General features: G+C 42.6%; 1 protein-coding gene across 7 annotated transcripts in view; it reads left to right on the plus strand.

Moving 5' to 3' along the window:
- LOC119171928 (protein Aster-B) overlaps positions 1 to 18,722 on the plus strand; it is a 117,743-nt gene extending 99,021 nt beyond the window's left edge. For all 7 annotated transcript variants that reach the window (XM_037422822.2, XM_037422818.2, XM_037422821.2 and 4 more), the window contains 8 exons: positions 3,201 to 3,584; positions 4,536 to 4,728; positions 8,470 to 8,523; positions 10,411 to 10,557; positions 11,962 to 12,028; positions 12,480 to 12,581; positions 13,659 to 13,779; positions 17,507 to 18,722. In XM_037422822.2, the coding sequence (XP_037278719.2) occupies positions 3,201 to 3,584; positions 4,536 to 4,728; positions 8,470 to 8,523; positions 10,411 to 10,557; positions 11,962 to 12,028; positions 12,480 to 12,581; positions 13,659 to 13,779; positions 17,507 to 17,617 (1,179 nt within the window). In that variant the 3' untranslated portion in view covers positions 17,618 to 18,722. The remainder of the gene's footprint in view (positions 1 to 3,200; positions 3,585 to 4,535; positions 4,729 to 8,469; positions 8,524 to 10,410; positions 10,558 to 11,961; positions 12,029 to 12,479; positions 12,582 to 13,658; positions 13,780 to 17,506) is intronic.
- The last annotated feature ends 546 nt before the right edge of the window (positions 18,723 to 19,268 follow it).

The following is a 19,268-nucleotide window of genomic DNA, read 5'->3' on the forward strand; positions in this document are numbered from 1 at the left end:
TTGGTGCATAATGGCACTCCAAAATTTTTCATTTTATGTTCTGTGCTGCTATATTAACTGTAATGTGAAACCCCTATAAGAACACTTTAAGGCAACCACAAAAACTGTTGTATGATACGGGCATGATATTATTGAAAAATTGTAAATTCAGAGCTTAATGAAGCGCTGATTCTGCTGTGCTAGCGTGAATTCTGAATTTAATGTAGCACTATTGTAGTTCTGGTATAGGTCTTGGTGTAGTTCTAAACATAGTTTCGTGAAATTAACTACCATAGAGGGGACACTGGCGCAGCAATCGTTCAGCCACCACGAGAATGATAGGTAGTATACACAAATTTGTCTTGTCTTTGTGCTTGCAGGCTTCGCCTGCACGTGTGGCTTTTTTATTGTTGTGTTTTAGTTTTGTTTCAAATAAAAGAACGAACCGTTGTGAACTTTGCGAACAGATTTAAATTGGTGATCCTAAAAGGTGAACGTGGTGAAGCGTAACTACTGAACATTTGCCGATTGTTGTTTCGTGACAAGGCAGCTTCAAGTCATGCGACGCCAACTGGAGCCGAAAGTGCGAAGGTTAGGCAAATTTGTGTACTACACACCATTCCCATGCCAACTGAAGTGCCGTGCAATGCAGCTCCCATAAACACTAGCGCCAGAGTTCCCTCAGGCGTATTTATAGAAAACTCTATGGTTCTAAACCTTGCTCTAAGTTCTGGGGTAAAGCCGTTCTTGTGTTGGCCCTGGTGTAATAATAAATCCTGAGCTTAATGCAGATGGACTATAGTGATACCTGGAAAAGTGTGGTAACACGAGCAATGCGGCGATTCCCGTAGTAATCGCGCACTGGCGGAGGTGGTGGCGCCCTCTCTTAGTCGGCACACCTACTAGCCGTATGCTTCAGACGCGTTTCTTCTGATATAGGTAAATTATTGCAATTAATTCCTGATTATCTCTGTATGTTATTTTTGACCAAAAAATAACGGTAGTAGTGTTGTTGTCTTGCCCAAGAAGCGGGTAGAAACCATCTGTATGAACTTGCGGCACGAACCAGCACTTTTCGAAGAATACTGTATTAATTTATTTTGAAAATGACAGCCAAAAAGTGATGAATACGTGAATTATTCTTTTTCTCTGATAAAACGCGCATTTTCTTTCCAATGAACACTGTGCGTTCAAGTCGAATACGAAAACGAAACCGAAACCGCGTCGGCAAAAGCCTCCTGTCAGAGGGGTTAAATACAGCGCTATTGCTATCATAAAATGGCGGCTTATCGCATATTTTCGCGAGTTCGTGTGTGATTAGTTGGTGTCTGTTTCGTCAGTTTCGTTCACCACTGACCGCTTTTGTTGTGAAAGCTGCCAAAGAGGACTAGGGAAAGTTACTTTTCACGTTGAAGATAGCTGCGCCGCGTCGTGTCTGCGTGCTGGAGGCCTGTGATTGTGAGTAGCACGAACAAAGAGAGGGGGTGTAAACAGGAAAGTTTCCGGACCTCAAAAACTAGCTTGCTGACAACGTCAGTCAATTCCGTGTAGATCAAGCTTATCTTGCTAACGGCTATTGAATTGAATGCACACGCGATCTATGCGTATCAGAAGGAAACTTATTGGGAAAACTAGGTCACCGCATCAAATCAACTGAGTTAGACCCGTATTTTCTTTACTTTTCTCCCACGGCACCACTGAGGTGTCGTGCACAGCACAATCGGCGTAAATTTGCGTCGTGTAATCGAGGTTATTAAAAAAAAGACGTAATCTTTCGTTTTGCGGGGACTTGACCGATTCGTGTTAAAATATTGGCGAATCGCGTAAATATGGTAAAGCAATCTAACCGCCGATTTTTATACTGTATCAAATTTCAACATTTTTTCTCCCCAGAGAAGCGATTTGGAGCGCCGGAATGACTTACTCGTAATAGCGCCCAGGTGTCATATTAGTAAATCCTCCGTGAAGATAAAGTTGGAGCGAAACATTTAACCTTGTCCTTGACCATCTAGAAATTTTACCTGGGACGTTTACTAGTTGCGTAATCAAAAAGTCGTTCACACTAAAATATAGTTTGTCCTCGGGGTGACGGAATCACGCTGAATTTAGCGCCACTTTTGCTAAGTTACCAACACTGCTAAGTAAAGTGGAGAAATGACAGATGGTGATTCATTATTGTAAATCACTTTCCTAATAAAATTTAGCGTTGCCTGCAGCATAGTTAGTTTGGGTCTTCTACATAGTGCTACATTAAGTTTTTCTCGTGTGGGTGCTTTGCATATGGGAAGCCAATTTGCCTGGGTTCTAAATTTGCTCGGAACTCTAGATTTCACATTTCATAGATGGAGTCAAGTTGCCGCGTCCCTGCTTTTTTATGTTTTCTGCCCCATGGGGGCACACTCAGTGTTCAAAGACTCTCCTCTGGCTGCTATTTGTCTTCTCTTGTTTTGTCCACTGTAATGGCTCATTGAAATGTCATACCCAACACTTGGGCCTTTGAAACTGCTCGTCTGACTTTTGTGGGACAACTGAGTTACTCGTTATAGTGGAGAAATCGCACTGCCCAACTACGTTTAACTTGGCGGTGTTGTTAAAAACACATCACACTTCACGATTACGGACGACAGGTTCAATTCTTTTGCATCACAAATAATATGGAAACTGCTTACGTTTTTGTAAATGTAGTGTGTTGACTGAATGTGGGAAGTTTAAAGTTAAATTGAGTACTCTGATGCACAATAGACACCACAAGGCACTAGTCCCTTCTGTCTCTCCTCACTTGGTGCTGCCTATTTGGCTTCACAGTACTCAGTTATGCATCACCAACAACCACAAAATTGATCACTCTTAAAAAATGAGTTTAGGACAAAGTTTCCTGATAAAGGTCATTATCTAGTCACTCCATTAAGTTAGACCACCTTGTGCAAACAAGTATGAACTGTGCGAATATGTCGACACATAGAAACATGCGTATGCACGTCTGCTCTTTTTGTGTGTGTGGTTGCGTGTTCTTTCTTGCTGTCCCCTGTGCGTGTTTTAAACTTGTTTGGCTGAAGTTGTGAACCAGCTAAGCCTGACGACACGCCATCTGTGGTGTCGATTTCTTTCTGGTGTCAGTGTTTGCATGATCTGTCTCTGAATGAACACTTGTCAACTAGCTGAGCACTCTGTTGACATGCCATACTTGGACCAGCTGACACCTCTGAATGACCATGTACCAGGAGGAACTTCCCAATGAGGAAGAGGATGAAGACGAAGCCTCAGGACCTGAAATGTTTGCTAGTGCTCGAGAAGCTCAGCACTCGGAGATGCCAACGGACGTGAGCGACTCTAGCGACACGGCCGAGCCACCCGAGTGCCCGTCAACGCACGAAGGCAGGCAGATTCTGAACCTGACCCTGCCAATGTCTGTGGACCAGCTGTTTACGCTTCTGTTCACGGGGTCGCGCTTCTTCCACGACCTGCTGACTTCGCGCAAGACATACGATGTCACCGAGAGCAACTGGCAGCCCTGCCCCGAGACGGGCAACCAGCTTCGCCAGCTCACCTACACGGTCACCCTCAACCATGCCATGGCCAAGGCTGCCCAGACAACTGAGACGCAGGTGACTGAGGCTTTGTAAACGTTATTTGTAGGTACCAAGCTCTGAGTGAGAACGTGTTATTTTATCATTATTATTATTATTGAATATAAAAGGAGACGAGAGCTATACCACAAATCTTGCAGGTACACTTATCATTTATGCATCTAGACAGCTTATGAGAGTAAAGAGTCTGGAAAATGCATGAGCATGTAACTTGAGTTGCCCGAGCTCACTTATTGAAAAAATTCGACAAATGACTGAAAGTTCTTGTGCGCATTTTAATGCATAGTACTCTGCATATTCAAGTGTAATGATCAGCCCACGTGGTGATTGGCATTTGTTTTGTTGCATTATAGCACACACATACAGTGAAGGTGAGGGTATTTGTGGCATTTTATTCTGGCAACATGGCCTGAAAGTTGAGGGCCAGTGTTGCTATAATATCTGCTTAAGAGCCAGAAAGAAAGTGTTCAAATATGATCGCTGTGTAAGAAACTTGGACTTCACGTAGCTGACATGCAAAAGGATATTTGTTGTAAGACGCTATCGTTATAAAGCCGAGGCGTGGCAAAGGGAGAGGCAGCTTTGTAAGCTTTTTGTCTGCTAACTTGGCTGCACTGCAAAAAAAGAAGCGATAGGAAAAATCTTTTTTTCTGCCAAGAGAGTTGTTTCATGGCGTAGGCATTTTAGTTCATTGCAAACGTACTGCTGCAGTTGCATTTAATGCCACTTCTAGTCACTGCTTTTGCCAATCTCTTAGCTTTGCTTATGGAATAATAAAGTATGAAACGGTGTAGGATAACTAACTTCAATAAAATAGTCAAAACTTAATGGGTTTGAGTTCACAGACCATGCACCAGAAACAAATACTTCCTTTTTATTACCTGTATATTACTGCTATTGTATGCAACATTTTTCTTCATGTTTCACATATACAACCAGCTTGTGTGCACTATTTTTTTCCCACATCAGATCCTGCACAAGGCAAGCCGTCCGGGCCATGTTTATGCCATTGACTGCGACGTGCAAAGCACAGGCGTGCCATACTGTGATGCCTTCTGCGTCAAATCCCACTACTGCCTGGCTCGGCTGTCCGACAACCGTTCTCGCCTGTGCATATACGGTTGTGTTCGCTACAAGAAGTCCGTCTGGGGACTTGTCAAAGGTGATGCATTTCCGCAGTGTGTTCACAGTGGCTTTGCGGAACATGCATGTTCAACAATTTCATGTAACTTGTTCTATAGTCCGCACTGTTTCCTTTAATGGATGTTGAACTGAGCCCAGCTTCACGCCTTCAGTTGGATTTTGCAAAAGTAACTAGAGTTTATATACGAAAAAAAGCACGAATTTTACAAATCGATAACTGTGCAATAAAAACGTGTGCAGCAGATCAGTAACCTGCCTCTGTTCAGGCATGTAAAGGGGGTAAATGTGATGTAGAAGTTCATAGCTTGTCTGAAATAGCATGTGCTGGGTTTCTGTGAAAAACAACTGTGTATAGAAGTGTGTTACACATCGGTTTTGTCTGTCTTGTATGTATTAGCTGTAGTTTACATTGTTGTGGTATCTGTCCTCATTGAGATTTTGTAATCTTCAGTCATTAGATTTTTATAAGAAATTCCAAGAATATCTTCTTAGATATCTTCAGTCGTTAGATATTATAAGAATTGATATACTGAATCGAAAGTACAATTCTTTATTCATAAACAGTGTGCAATGCTGTGCCGGTTGTAGCTGTGTTGACAACTACGGATATATTGGCATTTTAACCAGCATATAGGTAATCAAAATTGCTTTTTCTTCTAGCTGAATTAAAGGTGGAGGTGATTCGGCACATCAAGAATCAAACTATGTTATGCTGATTGCTCATTTTTCTTGAACATTATTCATTTTGTAGTCTTCCTTTAAAGATTTTTTTATTTGCAACTCATTACTGCATTCCACATTCAAATCCGCATGCGTAGCGCACGTGTGTATTTGCCACCATGAAAGCTGATAATTAAGTACTCAATATAAATTCTTCTTACCAAACTTGTGTAGCTTCCACATCACTGCTCACTATGTGTTGAACTAAGTATCTGGTAGTAAACTACGTAAACTTTTGCTTAAGTGCAGCCAGCTTCATAAAGATCAATGCAGCAAATGCCCCATGCACTTTCTGTATTCGCATGTACCATATTTTCCAGTGTATAAGTTGCATCTTAGTATAAACTAGTTTTTACTACATGCGCGGAAAAACAACAGATTTGTTGTTTGTACACCTTTGTACATTGTCGTGTATTTTCAACACCGTCGACATGCTAAAACGCAACCCACGCACAGTGCATTCATTGTAAAATATGTAGTCAGGCACGGTGTTAAATGTCTCTAAGTAGCAGTATAAAACTTGTCAATAAGACTGTTTTGAAGTACAGTAAACCAATATTTATTCTACAGGATTCGAAGCCATATCCTCAGGTGCACTGTCAAAAGCTTTTCGTCTCGGTTGGCACTGCGAGGTTGCCGTTGCCGGCCTCCATTGCCTAACTTCTTTAGCGGCATTGAAAGCACCTTGGAGCACATCATTGACATTGTCTCTGCAGCATTATGAGACTTGGTACGAACACACAAAAAATGATTTTGCCTCATGTTCGATGCCTACATACACACATTCATAAAGTAAATAGTGACCAGAGGCCGGAAGCTGAGAATAATGCAAAACTAGTGATGCCTCAAGTGAAAACATGATGATGATAAAGAAGTGGTACTTCGTTACTGTTACGAGCATTGTGGGCACTACAACATTACAATGAAACATTGTACTACCCTTCTTTATTCATTTCCTCAGTTCCGTAAGTTTAATGATATCTTAAAAACAAATAATTCGAACAATACAATAGTTCGCATGAAGATGGTGGCTGTTATTGTGGCCGTTGACTTCGTGGTAACCGCAATGCTTGAATAGCAATTAGCTGACACCTAATGGCAAATTTCAAGGGGCGACCTGGAGTGGCCACTGAAAACCTGGAGCGAGCAGCCGAATTGATCTAAACCAAATCTGCCAGTGGGACACGTAAATGCTATACGCGAGATCGCTCCAGTGGTTGTTTCTCCATACGTCGTGGAAACCTTTCCTGCTACGGCTCGGTGGGTTTCTATGGGTCGCCGCAGATAACCGCTTCAAAGCGCGCATTTCAACTACCTGGTGGCGTAAAGGGGGTGTGTCGGTCGTACCGCTTGAGCCGTTTTCTTTTGTAGCGCTGACTAATAGGAAAAAGTGCATTGAAATAATTTTTTTGATGTAGTCAATGATCTGCCGGAGTGTGCACTGCATCGAGTCATTCTTGAAACATCATTTCATAGAGCACCTACGGTTTGGTGTCATCGCTGCTGCTACTGCTATCGAAACTTGTGCTCTCACTAACGCCAAGAGCAAACCAGCATCTCGTCTACAGAGTCCAACAATGCCGTTTTAGAAATGTAAACAAGTGCACAGGATGATTAGACACTGCCTAAAAAAAGAAAAAAGTGCTGAAGGTAGCCGAGCAGCTCGGCTGTACCGGAAATGACAATACCGTGTTGCTGGAGGTCTGGCTAAATTCACCTCGACAAGACGGATCAAAGCGGAATGCATCGTCGCACAGTGGGTTGCTTCAGATCTGCCTGTGCAAAACGTGAGCCTGATTTTGGATTGACCACTGGGATGCTGATTCTTGCCCCAGCTTGACCAGTGGAATTCGCCATAAGACAGCACCCTCTTCGTTGTTGTAACAAGCTCAGTTTTTATTGCAATCTCAAATGAAATGCGTACCAGCGAAAATATTGCAATCTCGAACGAGAGGCGTTCCAGCGAAAATATCAGAAAGTGCACCTTATACACTGGAAAATACAGTGCTTAGGTACAAGATACTTATGTGGCAGCGAAGGCCACGGGATAGCTCTGCGTTTTCTGCATGTTACAGGCCTTAGCACTGATTTTCAAGCCTATCGCTTGACCTGGCAATACGCCCTGCCATCATGCAGTTAAAGCCTATTAATGAGCTCAGTCCAGACTCTGTCGTTATGTCATAACATTTTTTGAAATTATTGTCACCAGGTGGTCCCATTTTCCAGAATTGCATGACTTTTTGCCTAGATAAGACGCACCAGTGAAAATATCAGAAAGTGCATCTTATACACTGAAAATACGGTACTTAGGTACAAGATGCTGACTTAAGTTTTTGCTTATGTGGCAGTACAGCTCTGTGCTGTCTGCAATGTGCACTCCTTAGCACTGTTTTTCAAGGCTATCACTTCACCTGGCAGTATGAACTGCAATCAAGCAGTTAAAGCCTACAATTGAGCTCAACCAGACAGTTGTTACGTCATGACACTTTTTGAAATTATTGTCATCGGGTGGTCCCATTTGCACCACCAGCAAAATAAGCTTATCAGATTGAATCAGTCTCTTTGAAGTAACTGTTGTTTCAATGTGGGAAACCAGTGGCAAGATGTGTGACAGTGACAAGCTGTAGAGAAAGTACTTTATTACACCGAACACCCTAGTTTTAAAGTTGTTCTCTCTTCAACTGTTTTAGTCTTGAACGGCTACAGCTGTATTTATATAGAGCCCGAAGTTTCGAGACTGATTCGGTCATTTCCTGAGGGGGTGGAGGACTCGATGTAATTGACTGGAGCCATTTCAACTTACGAAATCTTTTACCCAGCTAGACAGATTGCTGTGGAAATGCTTATGGTAATTGTTGGTCTTTTGTAATTACACACTGTGCGTGGTGTGTGAATGGTCTCTTTTTTGGGGAACAGTGTTAACAAAAGCAAAACGGTAATTAAATGATAGTCATGAGAAATGCCAACCGAATACAATTTGGCTTAGTCATTTTGGTCTCTTTTATTTTATTTTTTCTCATACTGAGTCATTCCTTTGTAGCTGTGATAGAGAAGAATACCCTTCAGGGTCTGGAAGGCTTCTGCAATGATCTCGGTGAGTTAAGCATGCAGAAACACATCAGATTGCGTGCGACTACTATTGCGCATTTTCTTGTAGCTTGTGTGCATATTTCTAGACACTGTCTACTTAAAGCTGTGCACCAACAGTTCGTTTGAATTAGTGTAAGCATTTATAGGATTGGTTTTGCCAGTTAACATGCATCAGTATGTAGCATGCAAGACTTATTTAGTTTGTGTGAGAATGGCTGTCGATAAACAGTAGTGTTTTCTCTTTTTTTTTTAATATATGAAAGCTATTCTCATACGCTTGTTACACAGGCAAGTTAGGCACGGTTAACTGCATTTAACTGCGGTTAGCGCCACCACGGTTCACCAATGTGCGCAGCACAAAAGTGTCCTCTGTTAAGGTGGCTGACGCCACATTGCATTCAACAAACTGACAACTAATCAGCAGAGCGATGTTCTCCATACAAATATGTCTGTTATTTTACATAATGTTCTCAAAACGTACATTTGTGTGAATATATGAATATTTTATGCCAGAACTACATTGTTTGAGGCAGTTCTGTTTTTCGTGCCTGTATATGTACAGGCACTTTGGAGCAATGCCGTAGTACGGTCCTACAACATCGCTCTTGTTTGGCCAGCCATGACCAGTGTTGCTTCTTATTAGCAGGCGCGGGAATTTTTACGCTCTCTCGTCAGTGTGTGTTGATCCTCCATGTGCCCTGCCCTTTCCTCAGTTAACCATCAAACCGAGGTTGCCAAACGCTGTTTCCTACAGCTGCCGTTACCACCATAATCTGCGGTTTTGTGTACATTGTAACATCAGGGAACGGCGGTTATGTTAACCTTAGTTTAGGCTGCCTGTATAACAAGAGTATTCATCATTTCATGCATCCCTTAAAAGCTGCAAGGTTGAAGTTTTATTATTGTTCTGGTTGCGTGTGAGGGGCTGCTTGGTTAAGGGGGCAGACTGGTGTTAGACATTTTTTGTTTATTTCTTCAGTGATCTTGATAAAACTGCACAGGGTTAAGCAGTTTTTTCTGCTGATTTCAAATATTTAATTAGTTTTCCTGTAACTCACTTTGTTCCTGAGATAACTTAAGTTCCTCCCCTATTGTTTAAGGCCACCATAGAAAAAAAAGTGCTTAATTAAAAGTGATATTTAGGATATGCCAACATAGACTAATGACTATAGAGTGAAAGTATGGAAGAGGTTTTTGTTTTTAGGCCTTTATTGGTTATTTTGCAGCAAAATGAACTATACACTTTCAAAAGCAGTTTGAATTGTGTTACAATTTTGATTGGTAATTAATTAAAAAAGGCATGTGCTCTAAATTCTGCTCCCATACTTGCATTCTACACACATACAGGTTTCCACTGCAAAAAGAATTATTCTTGTACCTGCCCTAGCTGCAGAGATATTGAGGCCTCAAAATTGAATAGTCACAAAATTACTTTTTTGAGAAAAATGGAAAAAAGTGAAAACCACGGTTTCTTCAAAAAGTAACAATCATGGTGCGCATGTTTTGCAATCCTCATGAGAGGGCTCATAAATTGGTAGTAGAGCTTTAGACAAAGGTGCTGGCAAATTATAAAGAAGTCTCAAAGTCGGTTCCCCATTTTTTTGCAGGTTCTGCATGTTAACAGCACCAAGAATCTGCACAGTTAAAATGACATTACAAAAAAATTACTACTTCCTGGTGCGTGAAAGTTTACAGAGAGATAGGAAAGTACCTGCCGAAACCAAATATGTCAATTTTAAAAAATGAATTTTTTTGTCACTTTTTCGTCCCAAAGAGCAGTCTGCCCCCTTAAGTACTTGTATATGTATGTATCCCTGCTAGCAAAGGTACAGATCGATAGCTACCTCGGGGTAGGTCTGCACTTGTTGACTAACACCTGCCATGTCTGCAGAGTCGGCGCTGCTGCGGGAAGCTGAACGACTTCAGCCGTCTGGCAGTAAACTAAAACAGCGGCGACGGCGTCTTCAGTGTAACAACCGTAGCAACAGCAACCGTGATCGTTCCAGCAGCTCCCAGGCTGGATTTGGTTCCTCCTTCGGTAAGGGCTGCTGAAGAGGCACTGTTAGACATATACAATGTCTGTATACAATGACAGTGTCAGACGTCCTCTCTCTACAATCGACTGTGTTGAGTTTCGCCAGCCGTGCAGAGAGTAGCTAGGTCGTTCCATTTGATAGTAGGGTGGGGGGAAACAAAGGGCCACCGCACAAAAAATTGACGAGCACGAAAACAAAAAAATAGTGGAAGAAAGCATGTAATACCAAGCAGTAGTTTATACCATCACTTATCTAGGGGTGGGAGTGCTGTGCCAATTGCGCCATTTTGTGCATATAAGTGCATATAAACACCTATTGCTCTTATAATTTTCAGTTGGAAGTGTCAACTGCCAAGTCTAGCTGAATATTATCGTTGGCTGAGCTACACAGTCTCGGCTACACAAAGAATGCAATCGCATCCATATCCAGTGTAGTTCGGTGACGTAATTCATAGGGATTGTAAGTGCTTGTCTCAGCACTATTATCGCCGTGATTCCGCCCAAAACATGGTGGCACCAACATGAGCAACTGTGACTTGGTATCTAGCAATACAGTGAAAGCTTGATAGTTTGTACTTTCTCTGAATGCGGCACGATTATGCACTAAACAGCAGTGCAGATTTACCGCCAAATACAAATGTGCATCCCCTGATGTGCACCGTCGCCACCAATAAAAATACACACTACCACAGCAGATGTCGCCTTCAGCCCCCACCAAAAAGCTTTTCCTTCCTTTTTGCCAAAGAGCGGAAAAGATACCGCGCTGACTACCTCACACAATTGTCTGATGGTGCACAGTTGCGATGCGAAGGAGAATTTTGAAATTACATATTACACGGTCTGGGATACGCAGGGACTGAGGTAGCAATTATACCGACACTATTGGCTATCTACAGCGCATGCAAACTTGCCGTGTGAATAGATCCTCCCCACACGGCTACAGACCAAGCACAGATGAGCAGAGCAGCTTGTTTAATTAGCGTGGGGTTAACAAACTTCCTGAAAGGAAGTGCATCACGATTATCTAGTGGCCATGAAAAAGAGACATAAGCATCGCTTGTTTCCTCCAAGTTATTTCTCTGTCAGTTGTGGTGTTTAATAGCTCGCTAGTACTGAATGTTTAGTGGAAACTACTGGAATTTTTTTTTTTTTTTTCGTTTACGAGAAATAAATTATTTCTATTAACAGGCATGTTTGACTCTAGAAAGCTAAGCTGCTCAGAACTAATTTGCATTGCTCCAAAACTGTCGTTTTACCACTCCGAAGTTGCTCCAAAACACTGTCGTGTTATGAAATAGTTCTACATAAAAAATAACTCAATTTACAAGAGTCTGACAGAGACACGTTTGGCTGTACAATCGCTTACTGGACAAGGTTTGACATGTGCTGCGGTGTTCTTGCTTGCAGGACTTGCCAGGGTCTCTGAAGGTCGTCGTCTGGCGACTAGCACGGCTGTCAAGCTCCTGCTCGTGCTGTAAGTGGCATAAATTGAGCAAAGTGCACTTGCTTGACTAATAGTATTTCAAGAATGAAAATGGCTAAGCAGGGTCAAGTTTTTCTGAACAACCCACCGATGTCATGACTGTTAATCAGCCAGCTACGTACTTGTTGAAAATAAACTCTCCTTATTTCAAGAGATTCGAATGACAAACGCAGTTTGCAACAAACAGGGCAATTTTCCGCTGTGTCTTGCTATAATTCATTCTTTTTTCATAATTTTGTGTACATACTTTTTTTGAATCCTCTCCTTGCTTAGCTTAATCCTCGCTTTCACAAGCACTTTTAATTATATGCAGAAAAATATTATGCCGTTCCTTCCCTCAATTTGCCCACTACTGTTTGTGTGTGAACTTGTTGCTGAAGTGTTTGTCCACCCTTGTGGAGTATGCGGCTGAAATGTATGCTCTGGTGACGTCTATCAACAGGGTGAGCTTGGTGCTGCTGATGAACGTAGCGTTACTCTACTGGTTGTGGACGTCAGCTGCTACATCTGATAAACCGCCCGCACTCGACGTCTGGATGCTCGAGTGAGTGTGCCTATCTTACGGATATAGATTGGTTTCCATGTAGACGTATTTTGCATGTATGTTACTAGGCAGAGAAGCATCAAAATGTGATCAGCCTCTTTCACGATGCCCTGGCAGACGCGCCCCTCCCCTAGCAGAACAGTTGCGAGACGTATTTTCGTGTTGGAGGCCTTGCTTTTCGCAATACCGGTTGACTTAGTTCCTACCAAAGCTTGACCAAAGCAGCACATGGTAGCACAGCAAAAGAAAAGAGGTGGATTACAGTGCTACAACTTTGTTACCATGCAATGTAGCATCACAGCATCTTGCATCAACGATTGGTTGTTTTGCTCGTGAAATTTCACATTTTAGGTTTGCAAAAGTGCATTGCATCTCGTTACACTGTTTCCTTTTCATTGAATGTTACATTAAAATCGGTGATCCAGAATGGCTGCCTTGTGGCAAAACTTGGTTGTGCAAAGCAACAATCTAGTTTTGCTTAGCAAACTGTTCATAGCATGAAGAGACAATAAAGAGGCAATTCTTTAAATCTGCTTGGAGTGGTACATTATTCTTTGAAAACTAAGTTTTTCTTAATTCTGCAATTGAACTTTCATTATTGACAGAGAAAAAGCTCAGTTACGTATGTTTTTTTTTTCTTTTAATCTTTCGACGAATTTCTAACACTGGTACATCCTTGAGATGTCACAGATTCCAAAGCACACCCTTTTATTTAGGCCACACTGTCCGAGTATTAATTTCAATACATGTAATGGTAAGTCCCTAGTTCCTTTAGAACTTGATGAAATCCGTTCATATTAGAAAACAGTGGATGATCTTGCAGATTTTTTTTTTAATATGATCTCAAGGTGAGCCAGTGCACAAGGTTCAAGGTGTTGTTGACACTCATGTTTTTACCTTCTTTTTCCTCTCATATTGCTTATCAAGCGCCTTTTTGCACGCAGCAATTTTTTTTATATTGTAGAATGGAACTTACCAAAACGAATGAAATTCTTTTTTCTCTTTAGTGTAACCTTAAGACATCTTAAGATGAAAAAAAGCATTACTAGCCTCCTACTTATTTCCCTCCCGTCGCAGGCCACCTCCGCAGAATGCTCAAGACTGGGTGCGCCTCATGTCTCAAAGGGAGGCATTCCATCGACAGCGTCATGACCTGTGGCAACGTGCCCTGCATGACCTAAGGCACCAGCTGCATACGGTGAGACTCCTCACTGCATACCAGATGTCTTATCACTGCAGCAGCTCCGTACATTCGCAGTATTGCTTAGTCACACCATGGACAGAAAAGCGTGCAAAACATGGACACCAAAAGAATGAGGACAGGGTGAATGTTTTAGGGGTGATGCTCCTTAGGGTTGTAGGTCTGTAGATCCTATGGGGCTTGTTGGCATTTACCCGCTCTAATACCCGCTCTAGAGCGGGTATGTGCCACAGGGGGTGGGAGATGGCGGTACTTGGAGTGTTCACTAGATAGACACACAGATGGACAGACAGACAGACTAGCAGACTGATAGACACAGCGATGCTGAACGAGTTTGAACGTCTGGGCCGACATCGGCTACCGACATAGATGCAGCGGTATCTAAGATCCCTGCTAGAAGACGTTGACTCTTCCTACGAGTTCACCATTGCTCTCCTCAACGTTCGTTCTCTCAATGCACATGTGGACGATGTAGAACGGGACCCCATACTAACCGCAGTCAACGTGTTCTGCCTTACCGAGACATGGAACGCCAAACAACCGTACATCAAAGGATACGTTCCCGTCGTGTGTACCTATGGATCAGAACGTCTTGCAGGTGGTGTTGCCATTTACGTGAGGCAAACAAAATCGGCTGAAGATCTCAAACTACCACTGACGAGTCAGTTGCAACAGAGAACATGCAGCCATCAAAGTCCTTGATTCTGGAACCATATTAATAGCCATGTATCTAGCTCCTAACCTGTCGGTCAGAAATGTCAAGGCATACATAGACATGGAACCACTCACCCTTCATTTCACGGACCATAAAGCCGTCATAATGAAGGGACATCGCAAGCCATCCATTGTCTCCAAGAACAAAAAAGGTTGATTTCTATATATGCACCCACAGTGTTTCTCATAATGTCTTTAGATCATGATCGACTGGGCGAATTACACACGGAAGATTCACAGTTTTACCGATGATTCTCTCCGGAGCTTCACCCACTCGTCATCATTCACCCCGTGGATATGCTGTGATTTTTTTTCGTCAACTTTTTTTTTTGTCTGATTTTATACCACCCGGTGGTAGAAAATCAGACTAAAAAAAACATACCCAATGCTTGAAGCATGGGATATTTTTTAGTGCCAACGTGTGCTTAAAAAGTCTGGTAAAGCCGCCCAAAAAATTGTCATGGGCATCCATCTTTCACGATTACCCATGCACGTCCTTCTGTATGCACAGATAGGTATCAGATCTGCCTTTTTCGGCACCACTGGTTGACTCTTTCAAAGTTGGCATTTGCATTCTTTTTCCAGTTTCTGTTGAATAGTTTTGTTTTTATGGCACAAGGGCCAGCTTTGACCAAACAAGCAAGAATTTTGTACGTAACATATCTGCAGAAGAGCTTCGAAGTGGTCTTTGTGGAAGTGCAAGTTTGGAATAAAAAGATGTACAGCCGATCCCAGATATGTCGAACTGGATGGGGGTCGTGAAATAGTTCGATGTATTGATAATTCAAAATACTACAAAATATTTGTATCGTAAGACATAAATGAAGGCATTGCAAAGCTCAAAACAGTTTCAGAAATCATAACAACTGCTAACATGACGATTTACTTGCAGTATGCTGTAAAACAAGGTGACAACTTCGAGGTTATCAAGTCACGGCAATATCACTGCACAGTTGAAAACTCAAGAAAATTTCTCTGCTATTTAATATAGCCAATAATTCGATATAATTCCTACCTTGATATAACAAACATGGATATAACGAAATATTATAAGTTACAACAGTGTAAATAAAGAATATTCTTGCAATAGATGCAGTGTTAAAATTACCTTTAAAACAAATTTTCGAATATAATGTACTTATTTTCGTGTAGGATGTAACTTTGTTATACTGAGGTTTGACTGTATCAGAGTTTGATATGTCTCCAGAATCGACTGTGAATCTCAAATAGGGTTGTAGCGATGTGACAGTATCTGATGTAGACATGCTGTCGTTGCTAGTGTAATGAGAGAATGAAGACATTTGGCAAAATCCCCTGTCTGTCTTTATTTCCTCTCTATTTCATTGTTTGTTTTGCCCCGCCGCGGTGGTCTAGTGGCTAAGGTGCTCGGCTGCTGACCCGCAGGGCGCGGGTTCGAATCCCGGCTGCGGCGGCTGCATTTCCGATGGAGGCGGAAATGTTGGAGGCCCGTGTGCTCAGATTTGGGTGCACGTTAAAGAACCCCAGGTGGTCTAAAGTTCCGGAGCCCTCCACTACGGCGTCTCTCATAATCATATAGTGGTTTTGGGACGTTAAACCCCACATATCTATTTCATTGTTTTTATTCTGATCTGTGCTTCGCTTCTACCTTCTTCAGAAGGCACACACATTAAAGAAACATGTCTATGTTGCACATCCGTCATTTCAACATTAGTGTGCTGGCCACAGGATTTATTACAATTGAACGCCGCTTCAATGAAATTTCCGCTTCAAAGAAAAACTCATGGTTCCCCGTGAGAGGTCTATAGGAGTCAACGCATATATATTGTTGCCATAACGAACACTTTTTTTTTCTGCTGTTCTGCTTCAACAAAATTTCACGATGCAATTCCAGGCTCAGAAATTTATTGCCAATCTTTAACACTTTGATGCATTTTGAGAACCTGAAAATACGTCGACGAAGTCTAAAACACGCGTTGGCACCACGAGAAACCATTGCTCTTCAGCAAGCATGGGCGCCACCATTGCTCGATAGCGATGGCAATGAAACAGCCCTACTCATGGAAGATGGCCTTGCTTTTGCTACTGACTTGTTTCCGAGCCGCAGATGATACGAAGCTGAAGCTCAGTCGCTCAGTTCATGGTTTCCTTCATGCCTTTCCTGATTTCAATACTTATTATTTTATCCGTGCTTGGCCAGTGTGGTACCAAATCGGAGCGGCTGTTCTCCGCATTATCACCAAATCAGCCAGTCGCAAGATTTGGATGATAATGACATAGAATAAGGCAGAAGTCACCGCTCCACAATATTATGCCTCCATCTCGGCGTTGTCGGATACACTTTGACGGCAGACGGCTGCTGGTGTTAACATGTTAATGCAACTGTTTGGTACATTTACGAATGCAATTGTAGGTGTTATTTTAGCAGTTTTCACCATGGCCATGCATGACTGTGAATTGCGTTGTGATGCTGCTGGGAAAAAATAGGAAGCAGCGGACACTTTTTAAATTTTCAGAACAAACGTTCCTTTGTTTAGCTAGCTCAGTTCAGCTATATTTTTTTCGATTTCACTACAACGAAATTCTTGCTTCAACGATATATTTTCCGCGCCCCGTGAGTTTTGTTGTAGCGGGGTTAGAGTGTATGTGCCAAATTACTAGGCGATGCTTAAAAATGTACTGAAAATCTCCTCATTTCTCAAGTTTACATTGCTAAGAAGTAACTGTCTTCACAGTCAGTCCTAAGATAACAAAAGGATGAAAAGAGAAAGCGCCAGCTAAGTTATTGCAATGCATGCACTAGGTACAGCTTAGTTTTCTAGACAGCTCATGCGAAATGGCAGGATGAAAAGCATAAACAACTTTGCTATTAATGTTTAAGTTTTATGAGTGATACCGATGCTTCATCCAGGCCTTTATGCCTATGCTTTTTCAGAAGTTTGAATTTCCATACTGTGCAGCCCAACTTCCCTCTCCTGCTGATTTCATTTGCGACAGCCATGAACCTAAGTGCAACATTGTGTCTATGCAGATGGAGTCTTCGTTGCAGCGGCTGCAGGATACCCTGCGGGTAGTCCCGGTTACAAACAGCAGTGTTCCGTCGCCCACTGCACCTTCTACTTCTTCGTCCGGCGACTTATGACGCATCATCTAGTCCATGAAGGTAGAGGGGAGGTGTGTCTTGTCCTCTTCATCACCGTCCCTCCTCCTCTCCTGCCTTCGAAGCAGCAGCTTGCCTGCACCAGAGAATGTATGTGTGTGTGTGCGTGCATGGCCACATGTGATAGAGAGCAGGGGGAAACTCCCTGCTGTGCAGGGTCGCACCCCCGACTAGGTTGTGCCCTCCTAGTCTCTCTCTGCTGGCACCAACCTGTCCTGCCCGGAAGCTGTGTTGAGGTGCAGACTGTGCCGCAGAAACGTCTACGACAGCAGGCAGCACAAAATTTGCAGGGCTATTTCTGAAATGGACAGGCACGCAAGCATCCCAACTAGTAGCTGAGCGTATTGTAGTATAAGGGAAATGGGCATCATATATCTTTTGAATGGAGGCACACACTTGACGAATGTACGATAGCGAAGCAGCCACATGATGCCCGTACAAGCTAAAAGCTAAGGTATACACTCAAAAGTGCACCAGTGGCAGTGATCTTTCAGTTGTTTATCAAGAACAGAATGCATTCTTTCTTTTTTTGTGTGTGTGTGTAGGTCAGGATCTTTTCATATTGTGGCAAAATGGGGTCCAGTTACTAGACGTGGCTCGTGTGTCTGCTCCTGATAGTCCTGTTCTGTGCTGTTCTCTTTGTCGAGACATCTGCATGTACTAGTGTGCCAGTCCCACCACAAACGCAGCTTTGGCCTCCTGGGCAGTCGTCCTCGTCAGCAGAGTTAGCAGCGGCAGTGGCCATGCCCCTTGCGGGCCAACTTGCCTGGCAGCCGGTCTGACGGGCACCGTTCCCTATTATGGAATGAGGGAGTGGCCTCTCCTTCCTCAACCCCCACCAATCGACCTCAACAAGTCATGCCCGATTTGTGTACGACATGTCGAGACGCTACAGAGTATTTTGTTGTTTCGCTCTTGTTGCTTAAATTTATGAGGTGTAGTTTTGACGTTGTTGGTTGAATTTTGCATGTTTTGAAGTATGTCTACCTGGCATAGCTTACCAAGCCAAAGCCTGTCGTGTCACTTTCTCCCCAATACACATGATCACAGACCTGTAATTTAAGGGCAATAAAATATTTTTCTTGTATTCTTCTCTGTTGTGCATTGATTTCATTCTGAATACACCCACAAAAAAATTAACTGATTGAAGCATGCATTTGTCTTTTTGAAGTGTGTTTTCTGAATGGGCACATAGCATCGTATAATAAAATCTCGCCGATTTAACCCTCGTTGGTTCAGGAAATCTGCTCATTCTGGTGTATTCTGCGTTCCCACCAAAAACACGTATTGCTTAATCGCATCAAACCCTTGTTAATTTGCCATATTTTGTTGCAGTGCAGTAAATTTGGACGATCCTAGGGGCGTACAGAGCGTGAAGCACTGCAAATGTGTAATGCAAGGGTGCTAAACTGTATTTGCAGACAACCTCAATGGTTGGATCCACACACAATCTTGCTACAACCGCATTGGTGGCCCTGAAGGCTTCAGCAGTTGCAGCAAACTTTTCTCACTTTTGTTTTTACTCTGCAAACTTGAATTGCGTTGGCATTATGTATGATTGGGTCGATGGAGATCGGGGTCAAAGCTACAACAAGCAGTAGTTTTGTATTTTTTGCGTGCCTTTAACTGCGTA

The sequence above is a fragment of the Rhipicephalus microplus genome, chromosome 4 (genome assembly GCF_043290135.1).
Source record: "Rhipicephalus microplus isolate Deutch F79 chromosome 4, USDA_Rmic, whole genome shotgun sequence".
Classification (NCBI taxonomy): Eukaryota; Metazoa; Arthropoda; class Arachnida; order Ixodida; family Ixodidae; genus Rhipicephalus; species Rhipicephalus microplus.